Source organism: Poecilia mexicana, unplaced genomic scaffold (genome assembly GCF_051168715.1).
Source record: "Poecilia mexicana isolate PSO_F unplaced genomic scaffold, ASM5116871v1 scaffold_19, whole genome shotgun sequence".
Lineage (NCBI taxonomy): Eukaryota > Metazoa > Chordata > Actinopteri > Cyprinodontiformes > Poeciliidae > Poecilia > Poecilia mexicana.
In genome coordinates, this window is record NW_028263388.1 from 4472449 (window position 1) to 4500402 (window position 27954).

At 39.9% G+C, this 27954-nt stretch overlaps 4 protein-coding genes across 5 annotated transcripts; 2 read left to right on the plus strand and 2 right to left on the minus strand.

The window, feature by feature from the left end:
- Positions 1–2395: 2395 nt before the first annotated feature.
- uqcrc2b (ubiquinol-cytochrome c reductase core protein 2b) lies at positions 2396–11958 on the minus strand. Of its 2 annotated transcripts, none has more exons than XM_015000357.2 (14): positions 11833–11958; positions 9120–9188; positions 8651–8800; positions 7972–8036; positions 7826–7882; positions 7615–7739; positions 7375–7472; positions 7228–7285; positions 5985–6080; positions 5697–5896; positions 5036–5116; positions 4524–4600; positions 3213–3366; positions 2396–2716 (listed from the first exon to the last, which is right to left on the minus strand). In XM_015000357.2, the coding sequence occupies exons 1-14, from the start codon at positions 11863–11865 to the stop codon at positions 2633–2635; spliced, it is 1347 nt and encodes a 448-aa protein (XP_014855843.2). In that variant the 5' UTR covers positions 11866–11958; the 3' UTR covers positions 2396–2632. The 2 variants fall into 2 exon arrangements, with proteins under 2 accessions (XP_014855843.2, XP_014855842.2); XM_015000356.2 differs by lacking the exon at positions 9120–9188 and adding an exon at positions 8983–9084 and having other exon boundaries at positions 11833–11951.
- A 944-nt stretch (positions 11959–12902) lies between these two features.
- Positions 12903–14834, plus strand: LOC106925832 (small nuclear ribonucleoprotein 13). The gene is made up of 3 exons (XM_015000358.2): positions 12903–13131; positions 13293–13413; positions 14423–14834. The coding sequence occupies exons 1-3, from the start codon at positions 13129–13131 to the stop codon at positions 14683–14685; spliced, it is 387 nt and encodes a 128-aa protein (XP_014855844.1). The 5' UTR covers positions 12903–13128; the 3' UTR covers positions 14686–14834.
- Positions 14835–18162: 3328 nt separating this feature from the next.
- On the plus strand, positions 18163–21166 carry crym (crystallin, mu). The gene is made up of 8 exons (XM_015000359.2): positions 18163–18424; positions 18513–18663; positions 19471–19533; positions 19637–19738; positions 20181–20364; positions 20454–20575; positions 20661–20745; positions 20827–21166. Exons 1-8 carry the CDS (start codon positions 18258–18260, stop codon positions 20898–20900), a joined length of 948 nt encoding a protein of 315 aa, XP_014855845.2. The 5' UTR covers positions 18163–18257; the 3' UTR covers positions 20901–21166.
- A 1245-nt stretch (positions 21167–22411) lies between these two features.
- LOC106925835 (ras-related C3 botulinum toxin substrate 1-like) lies at positions 22412–27951 on the minus strand. The gene is made up of 6 exons (XM_088016500.1): positions 27014–27951; positions 25854–25922; positions 25598–25715; positions 24904–24966; positions 24003–24162; positions 22412–22866 (listed from the first exon to the last, which is right to left on the minus strand). The coding sequence occupies exons 1-6, from the start codon at positions 27046–27048 to the stop codon at positions 22736–22738; spliced, it is 576 nt and encodes a 191-aa protein (XP_087872626.1). The 5' UTR covers positions 27049–27951; the 3' UTR covers positions 22412–22735.
- Between the last annotated feature and the right edge of the window lie 3 nt (positions 27952–27954).

Consider the following 27954-nt stretch of genomic DNA (forward strand, 5'->3'; position numbering starts at 1 on the left):
ACAAACTAGTGAATTCAGGATTGAACGATTAACTCGAGTCTCAGTGAGAAACGTTTTTAACTTTGCTTGTTTACAATGCTCTGCTCACACTGCAGTAAGTCTTGTTATTCTTTTTCATTTACAAATATATTTAAGAAAGGGCTGGATATGAGAGCAGAGTGGATTCTCGTTGCTCTCTGTTTTCGTCACACGTCACGGCGGCTCTGTGCCACACTGATAGTTCACACAGCAGCAGAGAGGAAGAGGAGGGTTACGGTGAGCTCCCTTCTTGTTTTTTTCTTGCTTTATTCTTGCTCGTTTCTCTTTAGTCAATGTTGATAGTTAAGTGTTGCTTACAGTTAGTTTGTTACCTTAACTGTTATATTTAATTTCAAATTAGGATTTTGTTTCTACCAAAGCAACTATAATCAACTTTTTTCCTCTACTGTTTATTATATTTTCCTTTTATTACATGTAACACTAAAATGTTATTAATGCATACATTTGTATGTAACAAAAAAAAACTACATGGGTATCTGACGTTTATGTATTGAAATGTTATATTTTATCAAAATATATACATGTTTGTGCTGTAAACACATACTGCAGTCATTTACTTAATAAAGATAATTCAACTTTTTTGTGAATGTCACCCATAGAAACTATGAAAATAAAACTGTTACAAACGAAATGGCTTGTTCGTAGAAAATTTACATTTTACAAAATGGATCATTTGAGAGACATTTGACTAACAGTAGGTTTTCACCTACTGTTAGTCAATTTGAGTTGTGAATCTCTGTACCTCCTCCAGAGTCATCATGGGTTTCTTTGCCACTTACCTTTCCAAAGTTTTATAAGGTTCTGTTTCCAATGACGGCGTATTAGGGACAATATAGGTACAAAGAAAGGGAGGGCATAAGTAAATTTCTGCCAAAACATTCTAAGTAAATTTTGAGATGAATCTCAGAAAAAAAAACTGACAAATATTATTGATTTTCAAAAGTCAAAACATATTAGACTTTTGAAATTAAGAAATTTCTCTTTTTCTTTATCTAGAAATTTTCTTAGACTTTTCTTGCAAATTTTTGAATTTTCAAACTCAGAAGTTTCCTTGTTTTTTCTTGAAAGTTTCTGATATTCTCAAAATGTCAGTTTTTTTTGGTGGAGATTTTGTACATTTTTTCTATTTACAGTGGCCCCAATACGCCGCCGTAGTTTCCTCAGCTGTGGACCGCACAGCGATATGTAACGTTGGGATAAAAACCCCTTACAGCTGTGCATATAGCAGAAAACAAGAGTTTGAGCAACAGTATTTAGATCAAAGGTGAGTTTGGAAGCTTGAACTTTGTTGTTGTGGGCTGAGCGGCACCGTATGACCTTTGACCCAACTAGATTTCTGCTGCTGGCATCCATCCTGAATCTCACAGCTTTGTGAACATTTCTCAGAAACGAAGCCCCCACCCCACCTCCACCACCACCATATGTTTTTCAGAGACGTGGAAACATGAATAATATAATCTCCCTGCCAGCAAAACATGCAGATGAAGGCCTGTGCTCTCCGTCAGCATGAAGTCAGGCTCGGAGGCTCGGATAGTTTGGGGCATCGGAAGAACTACGGAAGCCAGGAAAGAAATTTTAGTTTATTTTTTCCCTAAAGACCCATTACTTAAGTTTGACTAAAAGTTCTTTAAGCATATGACCTTACAAGCAACATGTACCTTCAAAAAATAATGCAGAAATGTGTGAAGCATTAAATTTGATTTATTTTTTGTGTTTTCCCATTTCAAAATGTGTTCTCAGAAGCATCATGTGATACCAAGCTAGCTTTTTAAACTATTAACGTCAGCAATACTTGTTATAGTTTGCCATGTTTTGCTATCGCAAGTGACCTGGGATGATCTCGTAGCGGCACGTCTTACTTTAAATATGGGGCCAAAGCTTTTCTTGAGAAAAAAAGTCAAATTTCAAAGAAAAAGTTTCAGAATTCTGGGAAAAAGTCAAAATTCTCAGAATTCTGACTTTTGATCTCATGAGATTCATAGAAATCTTTAATTCTTCCAGTGGCTATAACCTTTCTGTAGTTTTCTTATGTATTCTGCCAAATTACATCAATGTGAAATGATGTTCAGCATTATTTAACTCTAAGAAGTACTTATTGACTGCAGAGGCAGCTTTTTATTCATATTTAAGGAGTTTATTAATGAGTTTCATTACTACATTTAACTACAACTGGCCCTTTTAAAACAGTCATAATCTTCATACGACCCAAATTAAAAATCAGTTTGACATCGATGGACCAGAATGTAACATTTTGGATCATTTCTATTTGAAAATCAGGAAGGAATGTGGAGGAACAAAATGTTGTAAATTTTAAAATTTTGTACAAAATTTCATCAAGGACAGAGCGCCTGAAACATTTAGAAGGCAGATAGATTTTATTCCTTATTTTACATCAGCTATACAGTTTCCGTGTGAATAGATGAAACAGTACAGAAATGCAGCAGAGAGCAAACAACATACTGTCACAGCACAGATAAGTCAGTGGTGTTACCATAACAATGCTCTGAGATTTGTAGCATAAAAAAAAGGTTTTATTCGAATGTGGAGAAATAACTTGAACATTGCTGTCAATTAAAAGGTACAGTAGGTCGTTTTAAATTTCGTCCACAAAGGGAGTTGTTTTGAGGTTACCAGAGGAGGCCATCGTCTTCTTGCCCGTCACAAACTTCTTGGCAGCCTGGGAGGAGAAGGAGAGCAAAAACAGGAACAATGGTGACCAAATGTTTTTCTGAAATGTGACATCATTCAATCATTTTATTGGTTCTATTTGTATATTTTTGCTGTTTTTACCTTTACTAGTTCTAGATTAGTTTGTATGTTTTAATGTAGCGTGTGCTAATTCCATAAATATATAGTTTCTTGCTGTTCACATAACACCAGCACAGGGCTTATGTCTTCATCTATTATTTTAAAACCTGAGCCTCATCAGTAGGTAGCAGATATTTATAAATGATAACTGAGACTGAACTATTTGGCTATTATTTTCTTGATAATCAAGTGGTGCCCTGACTTGGTCATTTTGATCTAAATTACTAGCATTATTCAAAATTGCTCTAAGCAATGATTATTATTCAAAGCCAAAACTGGAAGATGAAGCAGCAGCTGAAACGAAAGGTTTCAACCTGCAACATTTTAACCCATCACAGATAAAAAAATAAAACACAAAATCTTACATTTGCAACATCAGTCAGGGAGACGTTGTCGATGTTCTTGGAGATTTCTTCTTGAGTGTGGTAGGATCCATCAGCCAGAGCCTGAGAGCCCATGGCCTCCAGAAGACCCTCAGTTGTTTCCAGAGACATCAGGAACTGACCTTTTAGCTGAGCCCTGAAGAGGAAAAAAGAAATGTTTACTGGTTTAGAGACAAAAAAAAAAAAAGATAGTCATGTTTTACCTTAACACTCCAACTGTCTAAAGCAGGGGTCCCCAAACTTTTTCCTGCGAGGGCCACATAACTGTTCCCTTTTCTGGTCGGGGGCCGGTCTTAGTTTTTCGAGAAAGAAACCTTAGAAAACTTTTGTTGACGGGGGGGCTGGATTACTGCCGACGACATATTCGCGTTTGTAGATAGATTTTTACCCAGAATGCAAATGGAAAAAAAAACGTGAGCGAAACGGTGACTGGTACTGACTAGTATATATTCCATTGAGGGAAACTAAGTTTCATATCTGCTCAAGAGCCCCCCTGGTGGTTGAAGAAAAATCCACATATGTATGAAAAAAAACACTGAATGCTCTCTGGTATTGTTCAGGGGGCCGGACCAAATGAGGAGGCGGGCCGGATCCGGCCCGTGGGCCGTAGTTTGGGGACCCCTGGTCTAAAGAAACTGGGTCAATTGGACCCTGCAAGTTTTCTATAATGTTTTCCTTTTTTTTTTTTTGGTAGTGGTTTCGGGAACTGACGGTCTGACGGGACAGAATAAAAATAAAATTAACAGAATAAAAAAACCAGCATCAATCCTTCCGCTGGGTTACTAATAAAATCACAAGGTGTTCCATCAGTTGGACGACATCAAGTGTAGTTCAAGTTCACCTCTGAGAGAAAGAAACCCCATGTCTGTACTTTAAACAGTTGAACCATAAGCATGAGAAAGACAACGGCTTTGTCCTACAGTGTAAAATGAGTCTGGTTTGTTTCAGACTGACCATTTTTACAACAAATGTCAATAACATCAGTTTCATCTGGTACTCGTGATTAGAATTTGTTAAAGTTGAAAACAGGATCAGGTGCTGAGTTTTGATTGATTTAAAATATGACAAACTTTCTTCTGCTCATAAAAAAATAACTTTTACTTAAAGTAAAATTTTAATGTGGTAGTTTTCAATTTGTATTTGAGCAACATATTACACTTATAACTTTCCTTGTATTTAAGTTGATCAAAGTAACTGTACTTTTCCTTGAGTGTGTTATTTTTGTACTCTCTCAACTGCTGGTGGAACACAACCTAAGCTCCTTTCTCAACCAGCTGTCCATGTGTTTCTTACTTGGCCCGAGTCAGATCAGCTGCTGTGACTCCTCCATCAGCAACAGCCTTAACCTGGGTCAGGGCGGCCCTGACCACCTGACAGGACAACAGAGCACATTAGAAAGCAGGACGGAGCATTAGGGCCAGCAAAACGGGAAAACAAAACAACAACAAAAAAAAAAATTTAATTCTGAGAATAAAGTCAGAACATTAGGAGAACATATTTTAGATGAATTCCAACACGAAAAAGCAGATTTACCACTGCGTTAAATGAGAAATGTTAAGAATTTTATGGAGCTTGATTTTGGTATTGGTTTGACAAATGAGGACATCTTGACAAAAGAACTTCAGCTTTACCAGTCTTAACTTATATCAAAGAGTTTCTTTTCTTTAAGAATGACTTTTTTCCTAATAATTTTACAACTTTTTTCTGGTAATATTGTGTCTTAATTCTTGTAATTACATTTTATATTCTTAGTCTGACAATAATACTCAGAGATGTTGATCTATTGATCTGTTGGATAAACATACATCACCAGCCGCTGCAGCCTGGGAGATGGTGTAGACCCCAAACAGACCGGAGTCAGAGTAGCTAGCATGGAAAGCGCTCACCTGGGAAAAAGAAGGGAAAAATCTGCTTTAATAACCACACATAAAGACCTTCAGTCAAGTCGATTCATGTTATGTTTATCAAAGTGAGGATATCAGAAACTTGTGCTTCTACATACACTTTTTCAGTCTACATTTTGTGTTCTTACCATTGACAGGAAATTTAAATATTATAAATCTATTCCTGTACCAGTTTTGTCTTTTTTTTTTTTTTTTTTCCTTTTTTGACTTTAAAAATGACAGAAAATAAAAAGCAGATAAATAAACATGTTGAAACTATGGTAGATGTAAGGTCAGGGCGATAAATGGATTGATCAGATTTGCTGTTTATGAGGAATTCATTTTTGGAAAACAGCCTCGGGCGCTGACCCGGCCAGCGCCGCCATCTTGTTTTACTGATGGCTGAATTCAGGTCAACTCTTGAAGGAGATGACTGAAATAAAAGCAAGTTTTCAAAAAGATTTTGTGTAATTTGTAGGTACTTTATTTTAAAAAATGATGAAGAAAAAAAATTGTTGGTTTTATTTTTAAGTCTTATCCCCCAGCACTTTAAAGACTGCATGACAAAGTGACTGCCACTCACATCAAAGGGGTCAGCGGTTGCCTTGGCGACCCCTTGGACCAGCTTGCTGGAGCCACCGGAGCCCCTCTTGATGTGCGGACCGGCTCCCAGGACGTGCTGCAGTACGTTGAATGCCAGGGCTTCCCCAGTGCCAGCTGCAGCCGACTGGCTCACCACGGCAGAGTGGACCAGGCCGCTCAGGCTGGACAGACGGACCTCTCCTGTGGACCACAGCTACAGGTCTGTACAGGAACTACAGGCCCCAGGGGGTCCAAATGGATCATCATGCTGTTGCGGCGCTGAGCTCACCTCCGCGGTACAGCGCCTTGGCCCCGGAGGCTCCGGCTCCGCCGCGGATGTTGAGGAACTGCTCCCCAACCTGCTTCAGCACAGAGTGCTCCACACCTGGAGGACCAGAGGCCAGAGGACAGCACAGTCACAGCTCTGGACGGGAGAAAACCATAACCTACAACTACTGTGAAGACGCCATTTACAGGTTGGCACCTCTGGTAAAGACGCATAAAAAAAATCCTGAAAAGAAATTAATCTGTAGCCCATCAGAAACTCTAAATCATTAATGTTGATTTCATGTCTGGTGAACTTGGTTCACTTTCCACCCAGCTTCACTTTCCTAGTAGATTCTGCCAAATATCGCTGTCTAACATCCTGGTGTTTGAAAAGGATCTTGGAGGAAAAAGGGACCCACAGCATCACAGAACCTCCAATGAGGTGACACTAACGGAGTTCGTTTCCTGCCAAAATGTTACAAATACAATATTTTTCACAAACTGTCCTTGTGTACAAAACAATGTGCAGCAACTTTCAACAGCAGAGGGCACTGTCGAGACACCTGAAACCTGCTACATGCTATATAACTACATACTTTATAAAATCTATTCCATCTAACCACAGGTTTCAGTTGTCTTGATGGCGCCCCCTGCTGTCATAAGTGTCATGACTTTTTGCAGAACCTTGTTGCAGTGTGTGTTTGTGCGCAGAAGATGTGATTTGTGTGAGAGGAGACACTTTCTGAAACATGTTTTATCTGTTGCAACATTCTGGCAGGAAATGAACCCCATAAATACTTCCTTGGCACTCGATTTCAGACAGAGCATTGACTTGATGAACAGTAAATAGTGTGTTAAATTGTTTCTTTTGCTCCTTCCACCGTGTTTGAGGTTAAATCATACTAGAGGCATGAGATGCTTTTCCTTTGTTTCATGCCAAAGTCTGTGGCTCAAACTCAATCTTTTCCTCAAAAGCAGGAGCTTTTAGCAAACCTTAATATTTGTGATGGAAGGACAGACACCTTAATTATTGCCTTGCTCACCATGTGTTGGCTCCTCATCAACCTCAGTATAAACAGAATAAAAAAAACAAAAGTGATAGATGATATTTCTTAATGTGGGATTCTTCCCCCTAAAGAATGTGGATCTTTCTACATTTCTCGGTGTGAGATTATGTTCCTGTTTTATGTTTTTTGCCAGAGGTGTCCACAAACGCAGCCAATAGGCTTTCACAACACCGTTGGGTTAAATGACGATGATCTTACCAAGTCCTACAAGAGCCATTCTTGCACTTGTGAAATTGTTTTGAACAAACTGGTGAAGCTGAGGAAACAGAAAACAAGTGGATGAGGAACAGGCCTCCTCAGGCCGGCGTTTCAGAACGGGCAGTGAGAGAGCGCGAACTGACTCACGTGTTCAGAATGGATGTGGTCAACCATGTGGTCTGGACAGTACAGGGAGTTACACAGAGCGTTCTTATAAGCTGCTGCATGGAGAGCTTCGACCACACCTGGACAAGGACACAGAGCAGAAACACACAAACTGGATTTAATGTCTGGAGAAACCAGAGAACTTTTACTGAAACACAGATTTCCACATCTATTCTACACAGTGACATCATCTCTCTAGTGTAATGACACCACAGTGCTCACCTAGCTGGGGGTTCTGTGCAGCCTGTGCTTTGTCCAGCTTGACCCTGGGCGTGAGGTCAGACACCTCCCAGGGACGGAACTCGGGAGCCGTTGTCACGTTGATCAAAAACTCCATCACTGTGTCGCTGCGGAACAATCAGGATGGAGGCAGGAAAACGTGAGCAGCTTTCATTGCCGGCCTCTGAAGGACGTGCCAGACGGAAACACTTACATGTCGTCTCTCAAGCAGTCCACTACGTACATCATATTCTCTCTGGACGAACTCACACTGCAACAGAAACATCCAAAGATAAGAGCGCTGAGTGACTCTGGTCATGTTGTTTTCCTGTCAGTGGGGGGGGGGGGAAGGGCACTGACCTCAGGCTGCCTCCCACCGCTTCGATGCCGCGGCAGATTTTGAACGCTGATGCTCCTTTGGTTGTCTAGAAGAAAATGAGCATAATATTATATGATAATACCATTAAAGGTTCTGTTCATACAGCACTACTCAGGACTTAAAAAGTTATTTAAAACAAAGGAGCACTTTAGAAAAAAAAAAAATTCACCGTTAAAAATAATTACAGTATTTTGAAGGATCATAAATAAGTGATAAAATACAACTAAATACACAAATAAAAACAGTGTATGCACACACATGCCAAAGTGATATATTTATTCAGCCATGTTGGCACCTTTTTCCTTCCACACAACCTTCTTTGACAATATTAGAATTTTCTGAGACACTGAATTGTGTTTTCTTTATATAATCATCAAAAATACAAATGAAAAAGGCGTTGACATATTAGTTCACTCTATGTGTAATAAATCATTGGACAACTTCATGAAATTCTATTTTTTTTAGCTGTACTTTAATATTTACACTATCAGAGCTACACAATATGGACTAAAAACAGGTTTTGCTATTTTCTGTATTGAAGAGTTTCTATAATTATCCCAATAAGGTTTAAAATTAAAAGTCTGGGTCTTAAGAATTATGACAAATTGAAAAAGCATAAAAAAAAGTAATAAAACATTGGTAATAAATGTAGCTTCATACCAGGTTGGAGGCCAGCCTGAGCAGGTGGGTGACACCTTGGTTGTCAGGGGTTTCATAGCGACAGCCGGCCCTGATGAAGACCCCAATTTTGGAGGCTGGGGAGTAATTCTCCAGAGACGTGATCACCAGTCCACTGGGCAGCTTGCTTACCTGAGCAGGGCGATAAACAGGGTTGCTGTTTGCCAGACACACCACAGTGTCTGCCTATAAGCTTCAGATTCTAGAATTATCTGCATGCTTAGGTGGACAATTCAGCAGATACAAACGAAAGCAGAACACAGCAGGATGAGTCCACCGCCAGTCTCATTCTGTATTGAGACATCCCAACATACATGAACGTCCTGGTAGGAGTGGGCAGCCCCCGGAGAGAGCTTCAGACCGACCAGAGGCTCGGTAAGGGACTGGCCCTTCCTGGCCGCGGCATAGAAGCGTCTCTGTGGAGGAGAGAAACACGTCAACACCTACTGACCTGCACATCCTGAGGCTGAAACCCAGTCACCTCCACCTTATGGGCAGCCTGGGCTGCGTAAAGCCTCGTCTGGAAAAACAGAGAACATAGGAAGGCGGGACATTACAGCTAATGTGTTTCTGTCTCTGTGGTGGAAGAATGAACCACAGAGAACTCCTGTGGAGAAGACCCTAACCCAGCTGGTGACCATACAAGGTTTTTAGTTGGCCAGATGGTCGGAGACTTTAAAAACAGCTGATCTTTATCTGATTACCAAACACACCATGTCTAAGAAAAACACTCTTCAGTGTGGAAGTGTGAAACATACAAACTGCCATATTTTCACTGAGGGGTGATCCCACCAAAGCTGAAGAAGTTTTTTAAAAGGAAGCTGTTCCCTACTGCTCATAACCTTGGGCTGCGTTCACACTGCAGCCTGAAGTGACCCAATTCCAATTTTTTGTCAAATCAGATTTTTTTTGCCGTGGTCGTTCACACTTCCAAATAAGTGCGACCTGTGTGTGTTCTCCAGTGTGAACGGACAAACGACCTGAAGGTGTCCCGCATGCACAGTAGAGGGCGCAATAACTTCAGCCTCCTCAATGTTTTGCCAACCGCCATAAAAAGAAGTGCTCAGTGTTTGCAGAAGTAAACATGGATGGATGCTAACGGTGGAGCTTAGCTTACACATTTGAAGTTGTTGTCCGACCGGAGCAGCATATTAACAACTAAATCCTCATTATAATCCGTCATGGTGGTTGTTTTTCTTCCTGCTTGCGCGTTTCAAAATGCAGAATAGTGACGTTTGTTGAGTATCAGTGACGTTCAGGTCGGATGAATGTGACCTGAACATTAGGTCTCATTTGAATCGCATATGTATCGGATACCCAAGTGGCCTGGGTTGCATTCGAAAAGAATCCGACCCGTGCTGTTCAGATTGTCATGACAGGATCAGATACAGGTCACATAATGTAAAAAAATTAAATCGGAATTGGGTCACTCCAGGCTGCAGTGCGAACGCAGCCTTAGATCAACATTTAGCATTAAACTTTTTAATATTGACCTAGAGAAACTCCTGTTAGATTATAAATCTAGAACAAACTTAGAAAGTACTATCTACCTTATAGAATCAAACATGGAGAACCAACATCTAGTTTTATCAGATCAAGAATCCAGAGAAACCCCTACTAGTTTAGAAATTAAGAACTATTTATTCTTATTAAACATTGGGAACCAATATGTAGTTTTATACTTTTACCTTTTTTTCTTTCTTTTGGTTTGTTGTTTTGTTTGTATTTCCTTCTAATTTATGTAGAGCATGACATTCTGCTTTCTGCTGTATGATGTTTTAATGTTTTCTGAACAGGTCTTTGTTGAAAATGAGAATTTGTTCTCAATCAACTTACCTGGTCAAATAAAGGTTATCATAAATAAAAATAAACAAAATAAGTGACATCTCACAGCAAAAAGACAAGAAAAAAAATTGAGCCAATCCCCCAAAAATCTGTGATTAATGCATCTCTAACTGTATACATTACATGACAGACTAAAGCACATGATGGTGTAGCTTGACAGTTAGCCCTGCAAGAGAAGTACATTCCCACAATGAAAAACATTCACTTGATCCTGCAGCTAGGAATGTTGAGCAAATGGTTATAGTTATGTATTGAATTCTAAAGAAGAATGATTCGCAGGCCCTAAATTAGGTTTTCATCTACAGTTTAATAAATATAAACAAAACACTCAGCAGTTTAAAAATACCAATGCACCTGAATTTGGTTTGTGACAGGAAAGGGCCTAATTACAACTCAAATAGTCATCTCTGTTTTGATTATAAATAACTAATGGCCGTTTACAGCAAAACGTCTGGAGTGTATACTGACGTTTTCTCAATTTATTGAGAAAACGTCTCAATTTATTGAGAAAACGTCAATTAGGGGTGTCCAAAGTCGGTCCTCGAGGGTCGGCATCCTGCATGTTTTAATTCTCTCCCTGGTTTTACACACCTGCATCAAATGATGGCTCATTAGAGGCCTAAGCAGAACACTGACTTGATGAGGAGGTTGTTACAACCACTAGGGAGAGAACTAAAACATGCAGGATGCCGGCCCTCGAGGACCGACTTTGGATACCCCTGTCATAAACTCATATAGACTACAGAAAGATATTGTAGTCAGCTAATAACTCAGTAGAAGATTCAGAAAAACCAAAGGATTGAAAATCAGCCACAAAATTCTAAAAGTGTATACTAAAAGTAGACTTGGGAAACTGAAGTACAATGCAGGTAAATTTGCACTGAATGTTACCAAATTCCTTTTATATAAACCATTCTGACAACCATTCTAACAAATTGTTTTATATAAACCATTCTGACAGTAAGTTGACAGCTAAATCCGAACACAACATATGAAACAAGTCAACATACAAGACGCTAGTAGCTACGAGCTAGCTTTCTTTATGCTCCCAAAGAAATTGTTTTCTGTTCTATAAGCGAGAAGTGAACCTAAACCTATTAATAAAAGCTACAATGTACACGGTATGTATGTGTTTATGTAACATTCCCAGGTTAGACTTAAAGCTAGCAGCTTCCTCGGCTGCTCTTCATCACAGCCTCCCTCGACAAGACCCCAACAGTTTTTATTTTTATCCCATTCAAGAATAAACCAAAAGAGCTCGAATGGGTGAAAGTATTCCCCCAGTATTCAGACATAAGCTACATGAAGTGAGCCCTCACCGATAGTTGACTGATTCCTCGGATCCCCTTCATCTCTCTCCTTCAGTTAGGACGAAAAACCAATATGGCCGCCTTCAAAGTGCCCTACCCAGAATGAACCGCGCGTTCTTCGCTCCCGAGTCCCGAAGCAGAGACGCGGTGAGGGCGAGCGCGCGCCCTCTCGTGTTGACATGAGAGTTGTGTGCAAACTACATGTTTCTGTGGTCGTTTTGACTGACACCGATTTTAGATTGGCCTGTATTAAGTATTAAGTACTGAAATAACAATATTAATTATAATTGAATGCCAAGACAAGATATTTCAATGTGTTTTTAGACGCCATGAGTTTATATGCGCTAATATTATTTGTTTGTTTTTATGCCAAGCTGTCTATGAAATGTAAAAAAACAAAATAAACAGGCATCTAATTTAATATCTTATAAAACACGAAAACTTCTACAAAAATGACTGTAAATAATGTTTTTACTCCAAAATGATAGGTAAAAACATATTATTTATGATATTTTACATCCTACTTCTGTCACCCTTCAATGAAATTAACTTACACTACTTAATAATGTATATTTATATTGTTCACGTTATTTTCCATAGTTCTTAGCCCCACCCCTCTCGTGTTGACATGAGATGAGGTCATATACCAATTTAGTGACATGTCTGATTTTATGGCATTTAATGGCTAACATTTTACGGCTAGTTGGGAGGAAAAATTGTGACACATGTGAAGGATGTGGAGAGAAAGAAAATGTAGAACATGTATTGATGAATTGTAAAACATGAGCCTGAAAGGGAGATATTGAGAAAAAGTAGCAAATACAGGACAGGAATTAAGTCTTAAATTAATATTAGGAACTGAAGGAAACATAGTGAATTAAGCAGATTAAAGAAAGTATTATTTAATACAAAATTAAAAAAACAGAATTTAATTGATGTGAAGTAGTGTTGCTACACACTAGTGTACAGTAGATGACGGTATTGCACCTGAAAGTTGCTTGCGATTCTCCATAATAGAGAAGAAGAAGAAAAAGCACCGCCCTTTAATGACGACAGAATGAACCGAACGAACGCTAGCGTTTTGCTAACGAGTCAATGCGCATGTGTAGTACTTTTCGCACGTGTGGTGAACGTTCGGACTGACTGCATGCAGCAGAGCTTACAGAGTTAGTGACGCTGTTAAATATTAGGTAAAAGAAACGTATCCTGCGGTTTTTTGCTGCTTCCTTATAGCTAGGAGAGAAACAAGGAGTCCTCCGTGAAGCATTTCGCCGAGAGGGCCGGAAAACTAGGAAATATATTGCAATGGTGAGTTCTGTGTTCGGCCAACAAGCTAGCTCTCCGGCTAACTGTTAACAAGCATGTGTATCGGCAATGAGCGCATTTTAAAGTTGAAGCTGAGGTTTTTATTTTGGTTCGACGCGTGTCTCTTGTGTCTTATCTGGATTTATTGTTTGTGTTTTATTAAGACTGAACCACAAGTGAACCCGAAGGCCTACCCGCTGGCCGACGCTACACTGACCAAAACCATCTTGGACCTGGTGCAGCAAGCATCCAACTACAAACAACTGAGGAAGGGAGCCAATGAGGGTGAGAGAAATACACGACCAGATCCGTCTCACATGGAACACACTGTCAGATCAATGAAGTTTCAAACAACGACGGTGCCAATAGATACGTTAGTAAAACAAAGTTGTCAAAACATCTTTCCATTAAACATCCAAATGATGCCAACATACATTGAGTGAAAAAAGATTAAAAAATCACTGTTAGAACAATTACCCCGAATCAGGTATTTATCTCAAAATGTATCTATTTCTAAAATTTTAGTAAATATTCTTAAGTGGATGTTTTGCGTTTTGATTGCAAAAAAAAAAAAAAAAAATACACGTGATTAATTTTAATGATTCTCAATAGTCCTTAGACTCTGTAGAACGGTACATGAGAACATTGTGGCATAAGTTTGCTTCAAAAATGTTAGTGTTCTACAAAGCATGTGTGGAGTCAAACTGTAACCTTAATCCAGTTAGTTTTTACCTGCACAATGTTTTTTTTTGTTTTCAGGTCAGGAAAGATTTTATACACTTATCAAATCCATTGATCTTCAGAATATAGATACAGACAAGTTGGCTAAAAGGGGCAGAATTATGTTTTTCAGGCATATATTCCATGCAATTTTGTAGCATAATAAAGTAACTTTACCTTCAGTTATTAAAGAAATGCAATACATACCATGTAAGAGATTTTACTTCCTGATTTAACACCTTGAAATTGGGCCTCTGTCTCTTTAAAAACTCCTGCTCTTTCTGAAACTCCGCTTTCAGGAAGTCATTGCAACATGGCTCCTATTAACCCTTTAACGTTTTTACCAGTGTTAAACTAAGAAGTAGCTCGCAAAATGAGATGCACAGTTCCACCAGGAATTTGCTAATGGCTGCTGGCTAGTCTGAAGGAGCTGAGAGAGAGAAAGAGAGAGGATTTCTCAAACAATGCATGTTGTTTTTGCTGTTTTTTGCTCTCTCGCTGTTTGTTCTTGTAGGATTCTGTACATTCATGTGATTGTAAACCTTTTTTTTTATTATTTTTATTTCTCCCTCAGCCACTAAAACCTTGAACAGAGGCATCGCCGAATTCATCGTCATGGCAGCCGATGCCGAGCCACTAGAGATCATCCTCCACCTGCCGCTGCTGTGTGAGGACAAGAACGTGCCATATGTGTTTGTGCGCTCCAAGCAGGCGCTGGGCCGGGCCTGCGGCGTATCCCGGCCCGTCATCGCTACCTCGGTCACCATAAAGGAGGGCTCCCAGCTCAAACCTCAGATTCAGTCTGTTCAGATGGCCATCGAGAGACTGCTGGTGTGATCCGACAGCAGCACTGCTGGTTGATGGGTCCATCCACTCTGTCCTTATGTTGGATTATTGTAAACATTTGGCATTTTTTAAGAGTGTTGCACGTTTTATTTTTTAGGACCATCAACTGTATCTCAATAAATTTTATTTTTTTTTTACAACTTGTTTCAATTTTTTTATTTAAAATGTCATCCAAACTAAAAATGTTGCGTTTATAAATCAAATGTACTTTTCTGTGCAGGGGGGTACGGCATAGTATTAAGGCTATTGTAGATGGAATATATATTTGCTGAAAAACTCCCAAAATTTTTGGATTAATCTCAAATATTTTCTACAAAAAACTTGGAAATTTCAAAGTTTTTTGAATCTTTGAAATTTGAGTTTTGGAAGTTTTTTGAAACTTTTTTTTTTTAATTCTGAGACTAATCTCAAAATATTAGAATTACAACGGCCCCCGTATGTCATTGTAGACGGGCAATAGAAACGAGGTGTTTCAGAATGTTTTTTTTTTTTTTTTATTAATGACATGAGCTCAAATTAATATTTAATGTGAAAATCGTTTTTCACATTAAATATTTAAGTCGGAATATTTTTGGAAATGTATTGAAAGAACTTGCCTGTTTCATTTTTTTTTCTTGGTTGTTAACTAGACTAGATTTTAGTGTCATTGCACAAAGACAACCGTAAAATGTCATTGCTTGGCCACCAGAGCAAACACAAAAAACTAGCCTTTCATTTTGAATTTTATAAAAATTTCACAGAGCTTGATTTCACACTTAGTGAAAGTGTCATGCTTTTCCATCACTATTATAGAAAAGTATGACAAAACCTTCCTGACTGCATAATTTCATTGATTTTTGAAGACACCTCTAATCATGACAGAGCCACCACCGTGTTTTACTTACACTTTGTGACCATAAGTGTTCAGATCCATTTGAATCTTTATTTTTGTAAACCGAATAATAGTATGATACAATGAGAGCATTATTAAAATCCTAAGCAAATAATTATGACAATGAATCAACTGAAATCAGCTGGACTGAAGGAAGGAAATACCTAAAACATGCAGGGCAGTGAGCCTTGAGGACCAGGGTTGGGAAACACTGATGTCGATAACCAATATCTGACCAATAAAACTTAAAATCATTTTGGGAAAGTTCAATAAACTTTTATGAGATATTGGGTGTATGTTTTTGAAATTAGTCATCAGTTTTATAATTAGTTAATGAGGCTATTTGAATTTATCCATTATAATTTAGTAAAAATATTCTCAAATTCCACACAAAAACTTAGACATGGTGGTATTTTAAGTCTAATCATTTCTGCTGTTCGTATTTAGGCAGGCTTTCTGTTTATGGGCAGATGAATGAGTGAAGTCGTTTCCTTTGGTGGCTCGTTAGCAAACTAAACTTTGCCTTCTCAGTCTATAAAAGTTGCAGCGGGTTTAGGTGGAATATCTCTCCCAGACACATCTCATCTCCGTTTAAGGCAGGGGTGTCAAACTCAATTTCACCGAGGGCCACTTCAGCATATTGGCCACCCTCAACGGGCCACATTGACGATACAAATCAGGAGTGCCCAGGTGCAGTCCTTCAGACTGCAACTTTTAGATGTATCCCTGCTAAAACACACCCCAGACAAAAGGTTGACTTCCCTCATTAGCAGCAACTCAGTTCTGTAGAGCCTTATAATGAGTCAATGATCCAGGTGTGTTAGAGAAGGAACACATCTAAAGTTGCAGATGGTAGCTCTGGAAAACTAGACTTGGGCAACCCTAGCATAAAATGTATGAAAATACAATGTTAAAAATAAATTAAACACCTCATATTGTTAAATAACGCTTTGGAGCTTCTGGTTAGGAAGCGCATTACAAACCTTTGGTTGAAATGGTGCGTTAAATTCAAGTCTCCATTACAGACCAGAGAAAACTAAAGAGAATCTGAGGCGCAAAAAGTGGGTATGCAGCGTATGCAACGCATAGGGGCACAGCACCAGAGGGGGCGCCAAAACCCCGTCTGGAGGGGGCGACTCGCCGATTATGTTTTCCCATACACTTCAGCGCGCCTCACGCTCCTTCACCTCTGGCACATACATAACGAGGTAAATGTAGCGATTCTTACACTTCACCCTGACGTTCCATCCCTGGGTGGGGGTTGGGGGACGCCGATTTATGTTTTCGCATCCACCTGAATAATGTGTAGTTGCGCCACTGAAGAGAATGCAACACTGTGTTAATCCATTTGAGGAGCCGGCAGTTTATCTTGAGGAAATAAATGACGATGCAGAAGTTAATTAGACTGTAACATGCGCAGTTCGCTGCTCAACCACTGCGGACGTGGCTCCGCCGCTGCGAAGTAACTCATCCAGAAGATTTAACAAATGGAGCCTTGTTGGTTCACGTTACCCAGGAGAGCTGCGTTCTGGAGGAGCTGCAGACGTAACATCTGTCCGTTTCGGAGAAGCGAAACCACGCAAAAAATAAAAAATAAAACAAAAAATTCCGGAAAAAGCTCACACCGGACCGCGCAGGGTAAAATACTCACACAGTTCAGTTGATCTGTTTGGATCAGACAGATCCAACTGACTGATGAATTAGCGCAGATTTTTCTGCAGATGGGAACCAGGAGGAAGGTTCAGACCCCAGCGGGTGAAGTGATGCTAATTTAAGTGAAGTCCCTTAGTTTAATTTATTAAAAGTTATTGGGGTGGTTTTTATCACTACGGAGAAAAATGTAGATGCATTTATCTGCTTAATTTGTGATGGGATCTGGATTCACGGTGAATATTAACAAAACCGCATAAAATGCGGCTAAATAGCCGATGTTAATATGATTGTAATTTCACAGATAAAAATAGTACATGGCCGATTTTTTTTTATGTTGTCAGTCAAGATAATGGATAACAAAAAAAGTCTAGCGCGACCTGCCGCCCTGACACCAACTCACACACATCTTCATTCACAGTCTTACTTGTAAATCGATGTTTCTTTTCTTGGACGTTTTGATGTTAGCTTGTCGATGATTTTCGCTGGGAAAATCAATAAGCAGCTTGAGGCGACTCTGCTGCTCTCTAGTGGCGAGAAGCCGTAATGTTGGCTAGTAACAATCGGAATGCATTATGGGAGATGTAGTTTGTAGTCAATTCGTGCTCAAAACCTATTTTAAGTCAATCATGGGCCTATAAAACGCTGGAGGGGCCACATAAAATGACGTGGCGGGCCACATGTGGCCCGCGGGCCTTGAGTTTGACACATGTGGTTTAAGGCCTCATTCTGTGTCTGGATCTGATCATCTTAATATCATTCACTCAGTTTCCCTTTTTAAACGGAGTTAATGCTAACTCAGGTGGATTTTTACTCCCTCTGCATTTATTCATTTTCTCTCTTCTTCCTTGATGTTCACCAGGGAAAGCTTTGCAAAGTAACATCAGACTGCCGTTTACGACAGTGTAAGAACATTGAACGCAGCACCGATTTCCGAGAAACATCCCGTTTCCCGCTCCATTCTTCAGGAGCTTTGAACGCAGCTCAGGTTCCAGTACAGTGAGGAAGGTTGAACTTTTGCCCTCTTCGCTGAGCAGAGACCATGGCCGAGCCTCCTGTCATCATCTGGCGGCAGGAAGTTGAAAGTGTGCTCCGTTACAGGGACCTGGTCCCCCGTCTGGAGGACGCTTTGGGGAAGTTCTCCCGGCGGGACAGCGCCGAGGTGGTCCAGCCTGTGCGCACCGCGGTGCCGCTGCAGAAGCACAGCGGGTAGGCCTGCTCTGCTGCGGCTGCTTCGGTTCGGCACACATTAACAGACTGCTGGCAGAACAGCGGCTCAATCTGCTTCTCCTTCCAGCTTCATGGGGCTCATGCCCACATACATGGAGAACGACGGAGTGCTGAGCACAAAGTTTGTCTGTTTCTACGAGAGAGAGAAAGGATCCACTTTACCAGCCGTTCAGGCCACCGTGGTTCTGCTGGACCCAGAACGTGGGAACATCAAGGCTGTGAGTCAAACACGCCTGCAATGATTAAAGCACCTGGAAGATTTTTCACATTGTCACGTCACAGTCAGAAACCTGACTGTGTTTTAATAGGATTTTATGAGGTGAACCAAAACAAAGTTATGCAAGACTGTAAAGGGAAGTGTTTTTTTTTTTCCCAGAAAATGTCTATTGTGCTCAAAATTTTATTGCAGAAAATGTTAAACTTTTCAAACAAAGACATTTTTGAGTTTTCTGTAGAAAATTTCGGAGATTAATTTTAAAATGTCCAAGTTTTTTGGTAGAAATGTACCCCATTTTTAATTTGCAATGACTGTAGGGAAATGATCCCTGACTTTCAACATGTCCCAAAGAATCTGAAAAGTGTGGTGTGCATTTGTATGTACCTTGCATGCTGTAATACTTTGTAGAATCAAATATATTGTTACAGTCACCAGTATTCAGTGCCTGAAAAAAAGTACTCAAACCTTTGGATGTTTTATCCTTTTTACTGATTTTACAAATTGATAAAAATCAGCTACATTTAACTTTTTAGACAAGAAAAGGACAAAAGAAAAGCATTGTCACGGCCTGGTGGCTGCCACCACCGTGCCTCACTGAGGGGACAGTGTGTCAGCATGATGCACAGTACTAGTTTCCTGTTTAGTTTATACGCCTAAAAGTTCTACTTTGGTCTCATCTGAGTAGAACACATTCTTCTGTTCGTACATTAAAGTCTCTGTGACCAAACCAAAGGTGTGAGTACTTTTTAAAGGCCATGTGTGTATGACTCTGAACCATGTAAACACTGCTGGAACGTCCCACCTGCAGGTGATGGATGGGGAGGTCATCACGGCCATGAGGACTGCTGCCGTCTCAGCCATCTCCGCTAAGGCATCTCTGCTGTTGACCTTGTAATGCACATCAGCCTCTCTGTGCAGTGAGACTCTGCAGTAACTCGGACCTGTTTGGTGTGTGTGTGTGTGCGTGTGTCTAGCTGCTAATGGCGTCCGGAGCAGAGGTTCTGGCCATCCTGGGGACCGGCACACAGGCTCTGAGTCACTATACCGTCTTCACTGAGATGTTTTCTTTTAAAGAGGTACTTGTTCAGCGGCGACAATAAGATGGGTGAAGAAAGGGAAACATTTTGTGTGTGTGTGTGTGGTTTTTAAAGCATTTCTTTAAATTGTTTGAATGTGTTGTCTTTATCCTACTTTTCATGCTAAACTCACCTGGAGTGTTTGAGAAGCTCCACTAGTAAAGTTCAGCAAACTGTTTATGTTTGTGATGGTAGGACAGAAAAATATTTTTACTGCTATCTCTATCTTGTTGGCATGGAGCTAGTGTCTCATGGTTGCTATGGAGATCTGGTGACAACAAGACATAACCTAGCATACATCTGATAATCGTGACTCACATTTATCCCTGTTAGCTTTAACAGTAAATGTCTCTTTAACAGTAAATGTCTTTTTGGTTCATAACGGTCGGAATCCCGTCATGGTTTGGCGTCTTTCTACATCCTCGTCTTTCTTCTTCCTCAGGTTCGCGTTTGGAGCCGGACTAAAGAGAATGTAGAGAGGTTTGTCCGCTCAGTGGGAGGCGGTGTGAGAGGATGCGGCTCGGCGGAGGAGGCGGTGAGGGGAGCAGACGTCATAGTGACGGTGACTGGATCCACGGAGCCGGTGCTGCATGGTCAGTGGGTCAAAGCAGGAGCACATGTGGCAGGTGAGGTCCAGTCAGACACGAAAACCAGAATAATCACAGCCACGTACCAGGATGAACCCTTTGATGGTCGTGTTGACTTTGCGGAGCAGCTGTGGGAGCCTGCAGGCCAGACTGGAGGGAGCTGGATGACGTGCTGATGAAGAGCGCTGTGGTGTACACAGACAGCAGGGAGGGGGCGCTGTCAGAGTCTGGTGATGTCATCCTTTCAGGGGTCGGTCTACTTTAGATTTGATTTTTAATCCAGTTGGAAAACTGAAGGTGAGCAGAATGAGAGTCGGTGTGATTGTGTCTTTCAGGCTCAGGTGTTTGCAGAACTGGGAGACGTTATCAACGGAACCAAACCTGCTGAGAGGGAGAAGACCACCGTCTTCAAGTCTCTGGGTGTGTTGGATGATATAATTATATCACTTTGTTGTAGTTTTTAATTAACCTTAATGTGTTTTCTTGTTTTTTGTCTGACAGGAATGGGAGTGGAGGATGCAGTGTCTGCTCAGCTGGTGTTTGACCAGTGGACAGCTAAAGAAACCAAACCATGAGATTTGGTCTTGATTTCTGACGTCCCAGTTGGAACCTTTCAGTCACAGAGGTGGAGGCAGATGGCAGTGTGTCCGAGGATTTAGTTTAGTACAAACCAACACTGACCAAACTGCTGCCTGTGGGTCACTTCCAGCCTCTGATGTCAGCTCTGGACCAGTCCAAATCTGACCCAGCAGAGCTGGCAGCTGGCAACAATGTCGGCACTTTTAAAATATTTCGAAGCAATATTTTCCCTGCCAAAATAAAAATGGAGTGTAGCACAAAAGTTTTGCTTTTAACCACATTTTTTTCTTTTAGTTTCATTTAATAAAAAAACCTATTCATTTTTGTCATTTTGCAAACTGAAATCCAAAAAGGAAACAAACAATCCTGCAAAAAAAGAAAAATAAAATAATAATAAACAATGCCAGACGTGATGGCATGATACTTTCATTTCATAAAAAGTGACTGTAGGTTAATGAATGGAATAAAAGAACATTTGGTAAATATAAAGCACAGATAGGCCTGTCGCGATAAACGATATATCAATTAATCGCACGATAAATTAAACCTATCGACCTCATTTTAATTATCGGCTTTATCGTCTCTTCCTGCCTTTTTTTCTTTCTGTTGACACTGAATGAAAAAAGGCTCAACTCCGGTGCTCTCTACTGACCCTCCTGTCCTCATTTCCTTAGTGTAATGTCCAGCTCACACTACACGAGTTGTCGGCCCATTTTCAAAACCTGAGAGACCACACATTAGCCGACAGAAATCCTAGGTATAACAGTTCGATCGGGTTCGATCGTGCCATGTGGTTTCCAGCCACATGGGCACAAAATAATGGCTACAAGTCCAGTTAACTTTTTAAAACCAGGCATTAATCAATGCTTTACTAGAATCTACCTATGATGCATGTGGCTAGAGTCAGCGTAAAGTCCTGACTGAATGAAAATCATAACCTATTTATGTCACGTTAATGAAGAGCAGGTTTATTCTTTGCATGAAATGTTGAATAAATATTAATGTTTCCACAAATCATCTCCGATGTCCACTGGACTTCGGGTTGCACAGTGTCAGCTGTTTGGGATTCCCCTCCATAATTTCCCCTCAGAAAGCAAGAGGAGAATCCGGCTTTCTGATTGGTTACCTGTCACATTCAGCAAACTCCTAGTCGGGGAAAACCCCTGATTTAGATCGGAGCGGCCACGATGATCTACTGTAACACACCACACACTGCAGGATGATCGGTTACGAAATCACCAGCGACAATCTTAGATTGGCCAACGTTCTAAGATTGTCATAAGGGCAAAATGGGGGCAAAAAAATGGTGTAGTGTGAACTACTGCATTAGGTAGTCGGATGTGCCCATCTTCTCTATTTAAATCTAGTGATTACTGAAGGGCAATATAGTGTACAGACTTCATAATCTGCGCTCTTTTGGTCGAATGCAGTATTTATTTCCACTTTGGCTTTATGTTGTTTAGTTTTTATCAAAGTAAGTTTTTTGTTAATGGAGACTAAGAATCAATTTTATTTTTGTTTTTGATTGTTTTGTTTATTTAGTTTATCAGTTCCAGTATTATGTGTTCTTTTGAAAATAAAGTGTATCTATCTATGGCAGGAAATCGCATGCATTATTAGTCAATATTATCGTTTATCGCAATAACTTTTTAGACAATTAATCGCTCAGCAAAATTTGTTATTGTGACAGGCCTAAGCACAGGTGGTTTAAATTTCTCTAGACTTCACTTCATGAGTTCCAGAACATTCACTCTCATTAATCCGCTCTGCTGACCTCAGCCACAACATCCCTGTTTTTAAAATCATGAACATATAAAATGGATCATCTGCATTATGACAGGCTGCAGCTTGGCTTCGGTTTTTTAGCGGGTTTGGCGTTCAGGCCCACCCTGGCGGTTTCCTCAATCACCGCCTGAAGTCCTTGCTCAGACAGAGCCGAACACTCCAGGTATGTCACCGCACCTGGGTTTCAGAAGAAAACAGGAAGATGGTGAACACAAGCAGAATGATTCAGTGATATTCAACAGGTCAAAGGAACGGATGCAAAGGCCTGAAAAGCTTAGCCACCTTTACTCTGATACCCCTAAAGTAAATCCAGCAAATAAATTTACATTAGAAATCACATTTTAGTAAATGTAGATATGGTCCATGGAGGGTAAAACTGCTCACTAGACGGCTACAGTTGGTTTTAGCTGTTATGTTGTCAGCATAGCCTTATAAGCCTTATAAAAAGAAAAAGGGACACAATGCTTTGTCAAAACTACAACAACTAGACAACCAGGTCAGAAAAAGTTTTAATAAATAAAAAATAGTGAGGGAGAGGAAAGTAGGTCAGTCATGCTAATTTGACTTTAGCAACCTAAACATGTAGATGTGCTGAGCAGTTCGGTGGGTTTCAGTTCAGTTTAAAAAAAAGCCTACACAACAACCATGACAGATCATCAGTAGAGAAGGTGCGGTGACTAGTCAGCCACCGTTGTGTTAATTTAGCTAATAGCAGCAGTAGCTAATCTACCACAGCAATCAATTTTTAATAATCACAAAATAAATATCAAGTCTGAAAACATAAAAATATAACAGACTGACTGTTCTGTTCTTTATATGGTAAATGGTTTTTCGGTGTTTAACCCTAATACATTGGTGGAGTTGCTGATAGCTGCTATGGCAACAAACAAGTGTTTAGTGTAGCTGACACAGAAAGCAAGAAAAAAGAATGTCTGAGTAGTTTTGAGTTGTTCTTCAATGGTTTTTCTGCGTTATTTTCCCCTGTGCTGTGGCACACCGCACTAAATTAAACATACCTACAGCTCCAGGTTTCATTTTGTTAATGGAACTGTTGTAGCACAACAGCGCGGCTGCAGATGGTAAATAAAAGAATCGCCTTTTTGTCCTCCAGCGCAAAATTTCTGGACATAAACAGTAACATGCAATATGTCTATTACGACTGGACAACCTAATTATGTTGATGTAAAAATGACCACTGAGACCAAATCTTTAAGAGAACAGAAAAGTTGACTCATTTCTATTTCCCTCTCATAACCAGAGATCAATTTAAATCAAAGTAAAAACATCCAGCAGATCAGAGAACAGCTATCTACCTATTTCTTCAGCCATGGCCAGGCCCTGGTCATAGTTGATGGGAGAGAGATGCTCCTTTTTCAGCTTTTCTATCCTGTCTTTGTCGTCTCTGAGGTCCAACATGGTGCCCACCAGGACGACTGGCACTCCGGGGCAGTGATCTCTGACCTCTCCGGTCCACTGCAGCAGGAGCATGGAGACTGGATCAGTGTTCACGGCATGGCAGCAGCGTTTTTATTGGTGAATTATCACAACAAGCAGAAATGTGAAGGCTCATGTATGATGAGTTGCATCCAAAACATTTAGAGTTTTATCTACATGTTTTATTCTTTTATAATATCAAAGTAAAATCCGAAACCTGACAGTAAAACTTTTGATTTTTTTTTTTCAAACTGTATATTTTTATTTGTGTTCTTCGGTTTAATCCAGAGGTGTGCAACCTGCGGCTCCGGAGCCACAATGGCTGTTTACAACTTGATAAAGAACCAAGTCATGATTTTAAATCTACAACAGAACAACACTAAAAGCAACAGTTACCTTGTTTTGGTCTATTTTACTTTGTCCATCATTAGATTGGAAACCACATGCTCGTTTTTGTTTTTTACATACTTGTATTAATATCCGGTTGAAGAAAATATACCATCCTCTCTTTGCGAGAGGTTTTCAAGTTTTTACTTGTAAAATCTAAAAATAGAAATAAAATTGTGGTTTTTTTTTTGTTTGTTTTTTGTTTTTGGAAAAGACAACAAATTCCCTATACTAAAAATGGAAGTTGTCATTTTTTCAAAACTTCGTTTATGATTTGCAGCTCTAAATGTGTTTTATTTGGCCGGACAGAAGGACCAAAATGGCTCATTGGATTGTTAAGGCTGCAGACCCCTGGTTTAATGTCTTTAACATGTTAAGTATGAGTAGAGTCACCTTGCTCCGCACATTTTCAAAAGATGATGGACTGGTGAGGGAAAAGCAAAGCAGGAGCACATCCTACAAGGTAGAAAAACAACCAAAGTCAAAATTCCATGTACAACATACTTACATGCTTAATTCACATCAGATGTTGGCAAAACATTTAAAATCTTCCCATACGGTTTGACTGAACTGGCTATATTTATTCATGAACTGAATTTGTTTGTCTTGACATGTGAATATAAATAAAATGAATTATGTTTCTATTGGGGATCAAAGATCAACACAAGGTAGAGTAAAACTGTGAAGTTGCAGGTAAATGATGAATAATTTCAGTCATTTCTCACCTTAAAATCTGAAAAACATACCATACATCAGTGTTTGGCTGCTTCTACTCTAACACCCTTAACAAAAAAATAACAAAAAAACAAACAAACAAACAAAAACAATGCAACTCGGCTTCCATGCATCTCAAACTTCCAGAAAACTAAAAAATCCAGAGCACAGAGTTCCTTTAAATCAGTACAGAAAACCCACCTGCTGCTTTTGAACCATAACTAATGGGACATAGACCAACATGTTTGATGCGTATTGATCGATGGCACATTAGAAAACACAATGTCTGCTACTGGTTCCACAACAGTTGACTGAATGAAATGGTGTTTGTGCTAATGGTGGCTAGCTGCTGTGGGTCTCCATGGAAACACACCGTCTGTGGGAAGGACAGGCGTCTTAACCGGTCATAGTCGGATAATCCGCTGTGGTCCCACACATCCAGGTTCACCTCGTTCCCGTCCAACGTCACACTGACTTTATAATTGTCCATCCTGCAGGTAGAAACATTCACTTTCAAAACAGATGACTTTCATTTAATCTTCAGTCACATTAACAAAAGAAATTCACCTATTCCCATCACAGTTACTATGACCAAAAGGTTTCTTAAAGTGCTGCTGTGTGTGACTTACACTGACGGGGTCCACTCCTTAGGAAAGCCTGCGGTGTAGGTGATGATCATGGCTGATTTACCCACAGCCCTGAGAGGATCAATGAGGGAAGCCTTTCAGGGAGGCTTAATCATTCAGAGTCGTTTATTTTAATCAATATGTTTACTGATGCAGGACAGAAAATAAGTATTTGACACACACCACCATTTGCTTAAGCATGGCTAAGTTAGCTAAGTTACTTTTAACACTTTTCCCAGTTCCATCTTCTAAATACATTACCACTAGCACTTGTTCCTGGGTTACTTTTATCCACTTCAATTAAATTCAGATTGTTTTTATGTTCTCCAGCTGGTTTTGTTTGAGTCACAGTTATGAGCTTTCCATTGACCTTTTAAAAGACTAACACCAAAAATGTCAGTGGAGTTCCACTTGAGATAACCAAAGTAATGCCAGTACTGTACCACTGTTTGAGAGCCTTGGTTATTCCTTATGTACTATGATGTACAACATGCCAGTATGAAGTTTTTATTAAGTTTTGGTCCAAATACATTATTGTAACATTCAGATGCTGTTACACCTAAAAGATGCATTAAAACACACCTACTATTGTTGAAACATCCCTGTAAATCAAATTCACCTGTACAGGGACATAATGTCACCTGAAATCTAACTTTTATCAAAGTTTTTTGTTACTAATAATTGTGTCACTAAATCACATTTGACTAGAGGCTTGTCGTACATGATATTAGCAGTCTAAGATATTTTTAGTACACACAGCTGTGTTCATTCTGTGCAAAGACAGAGTAAACAGCCAAAACCTCTTTGGCTTCTTAATCTTTAGCAGCATCTCCACCGCAGTGATGCTGTGAATTCCTGGGAGCTTTTTACAACATTTAAATTCAGCTGAATTTGATTGAAATATGTGTGTGATTACAAAGTTTTAAAGCTATTTACAGATTTCAGTCCTCAAAAAAAGGGAACCAAACAGCTCCAGTTGCTCAAAAGTACTGAGTTTTCATCACAAGTCGCCTGACAACAAAATCTGCTGGCATGTTAGACCTACAGCCACCAGGTGATTTCTAGATTAACCCAAACATTTGCACTGACTTTTATTCCCACTGATGAAGACAAAATATAAGGTAATATAGTTTAATTTGGAAGAAAACTTTATATTGACTTACCCGTCCCCCAGCAGCACACACTTTACCGTCTGCATTGTGTAACGGTATGGCGTCAATTTCCTGTAAAAGAAAGAAAAAAAAAAAACCAGGAGTTTATTAAGCAATCACAACAGTACGTATTAATCAAGGGAGCATAACACTGATTCAGACCGCATTTCCATTTGTTGGCGGGTCCATGAACGCAGCACGGCGAGAACTTGGACAAGGTAACAGTTCTGATTGGTCAGATTTTCATCTCAAATCCGATGACAGCAAACACGAGATTTTGATCTAATAGCGGAAGAAGAAGAATTGGAAGAGAGGGATAAAGAAGAAAAAGTTCCGAAAAATGAAAGGAAAAATCAACAACGTTTCATTTCACGTTTACTGTTCTCCGGTTGAACGGCAGAGGCCATGTCTAAAATAAGAAGTGTTCATACAACCCAACGTGACGTTTGGGAAGATAAAAAAAATACAAACTCCATCTCTTGAGTCCATGTGTAAGCATGGGTTATGGCAGGTCGTTTTAACATAAAATTAGAGCCGCCACTCTTACATTCCAGATATTTGAAATTGATTTATGACCAGACATTTTATTTAATTAAGACGTCTCTCATTGTATTCTGACTAACATAAATGAAGATGTACCATTAAGTTGTACGGAGGCTCCAATTAAAGATATTTGCAATTACTGACTATCTGAAACATAAATGTTCTGTGGTGATCTGTGTTTTTCTGTTATTTTGAGGTTTTCTGTGTCCTGGTTCCCCTATGAGTCTCTGTGCCGTCCTGATTGTTCCCAGCTGTGTCTCGTTTCTTTGATTACCCTCCCAGTGTATTTAGTCCCACCTGTTGCAGGTGTCGGATCCTCGTCGTGTTACGTCTTGCTGCCTGTTGTTCCGTTCTGTGGATATTTCATTAAATTGTTTATCACTTCAACCTGGGTCTGCCTGCGTCCTCCC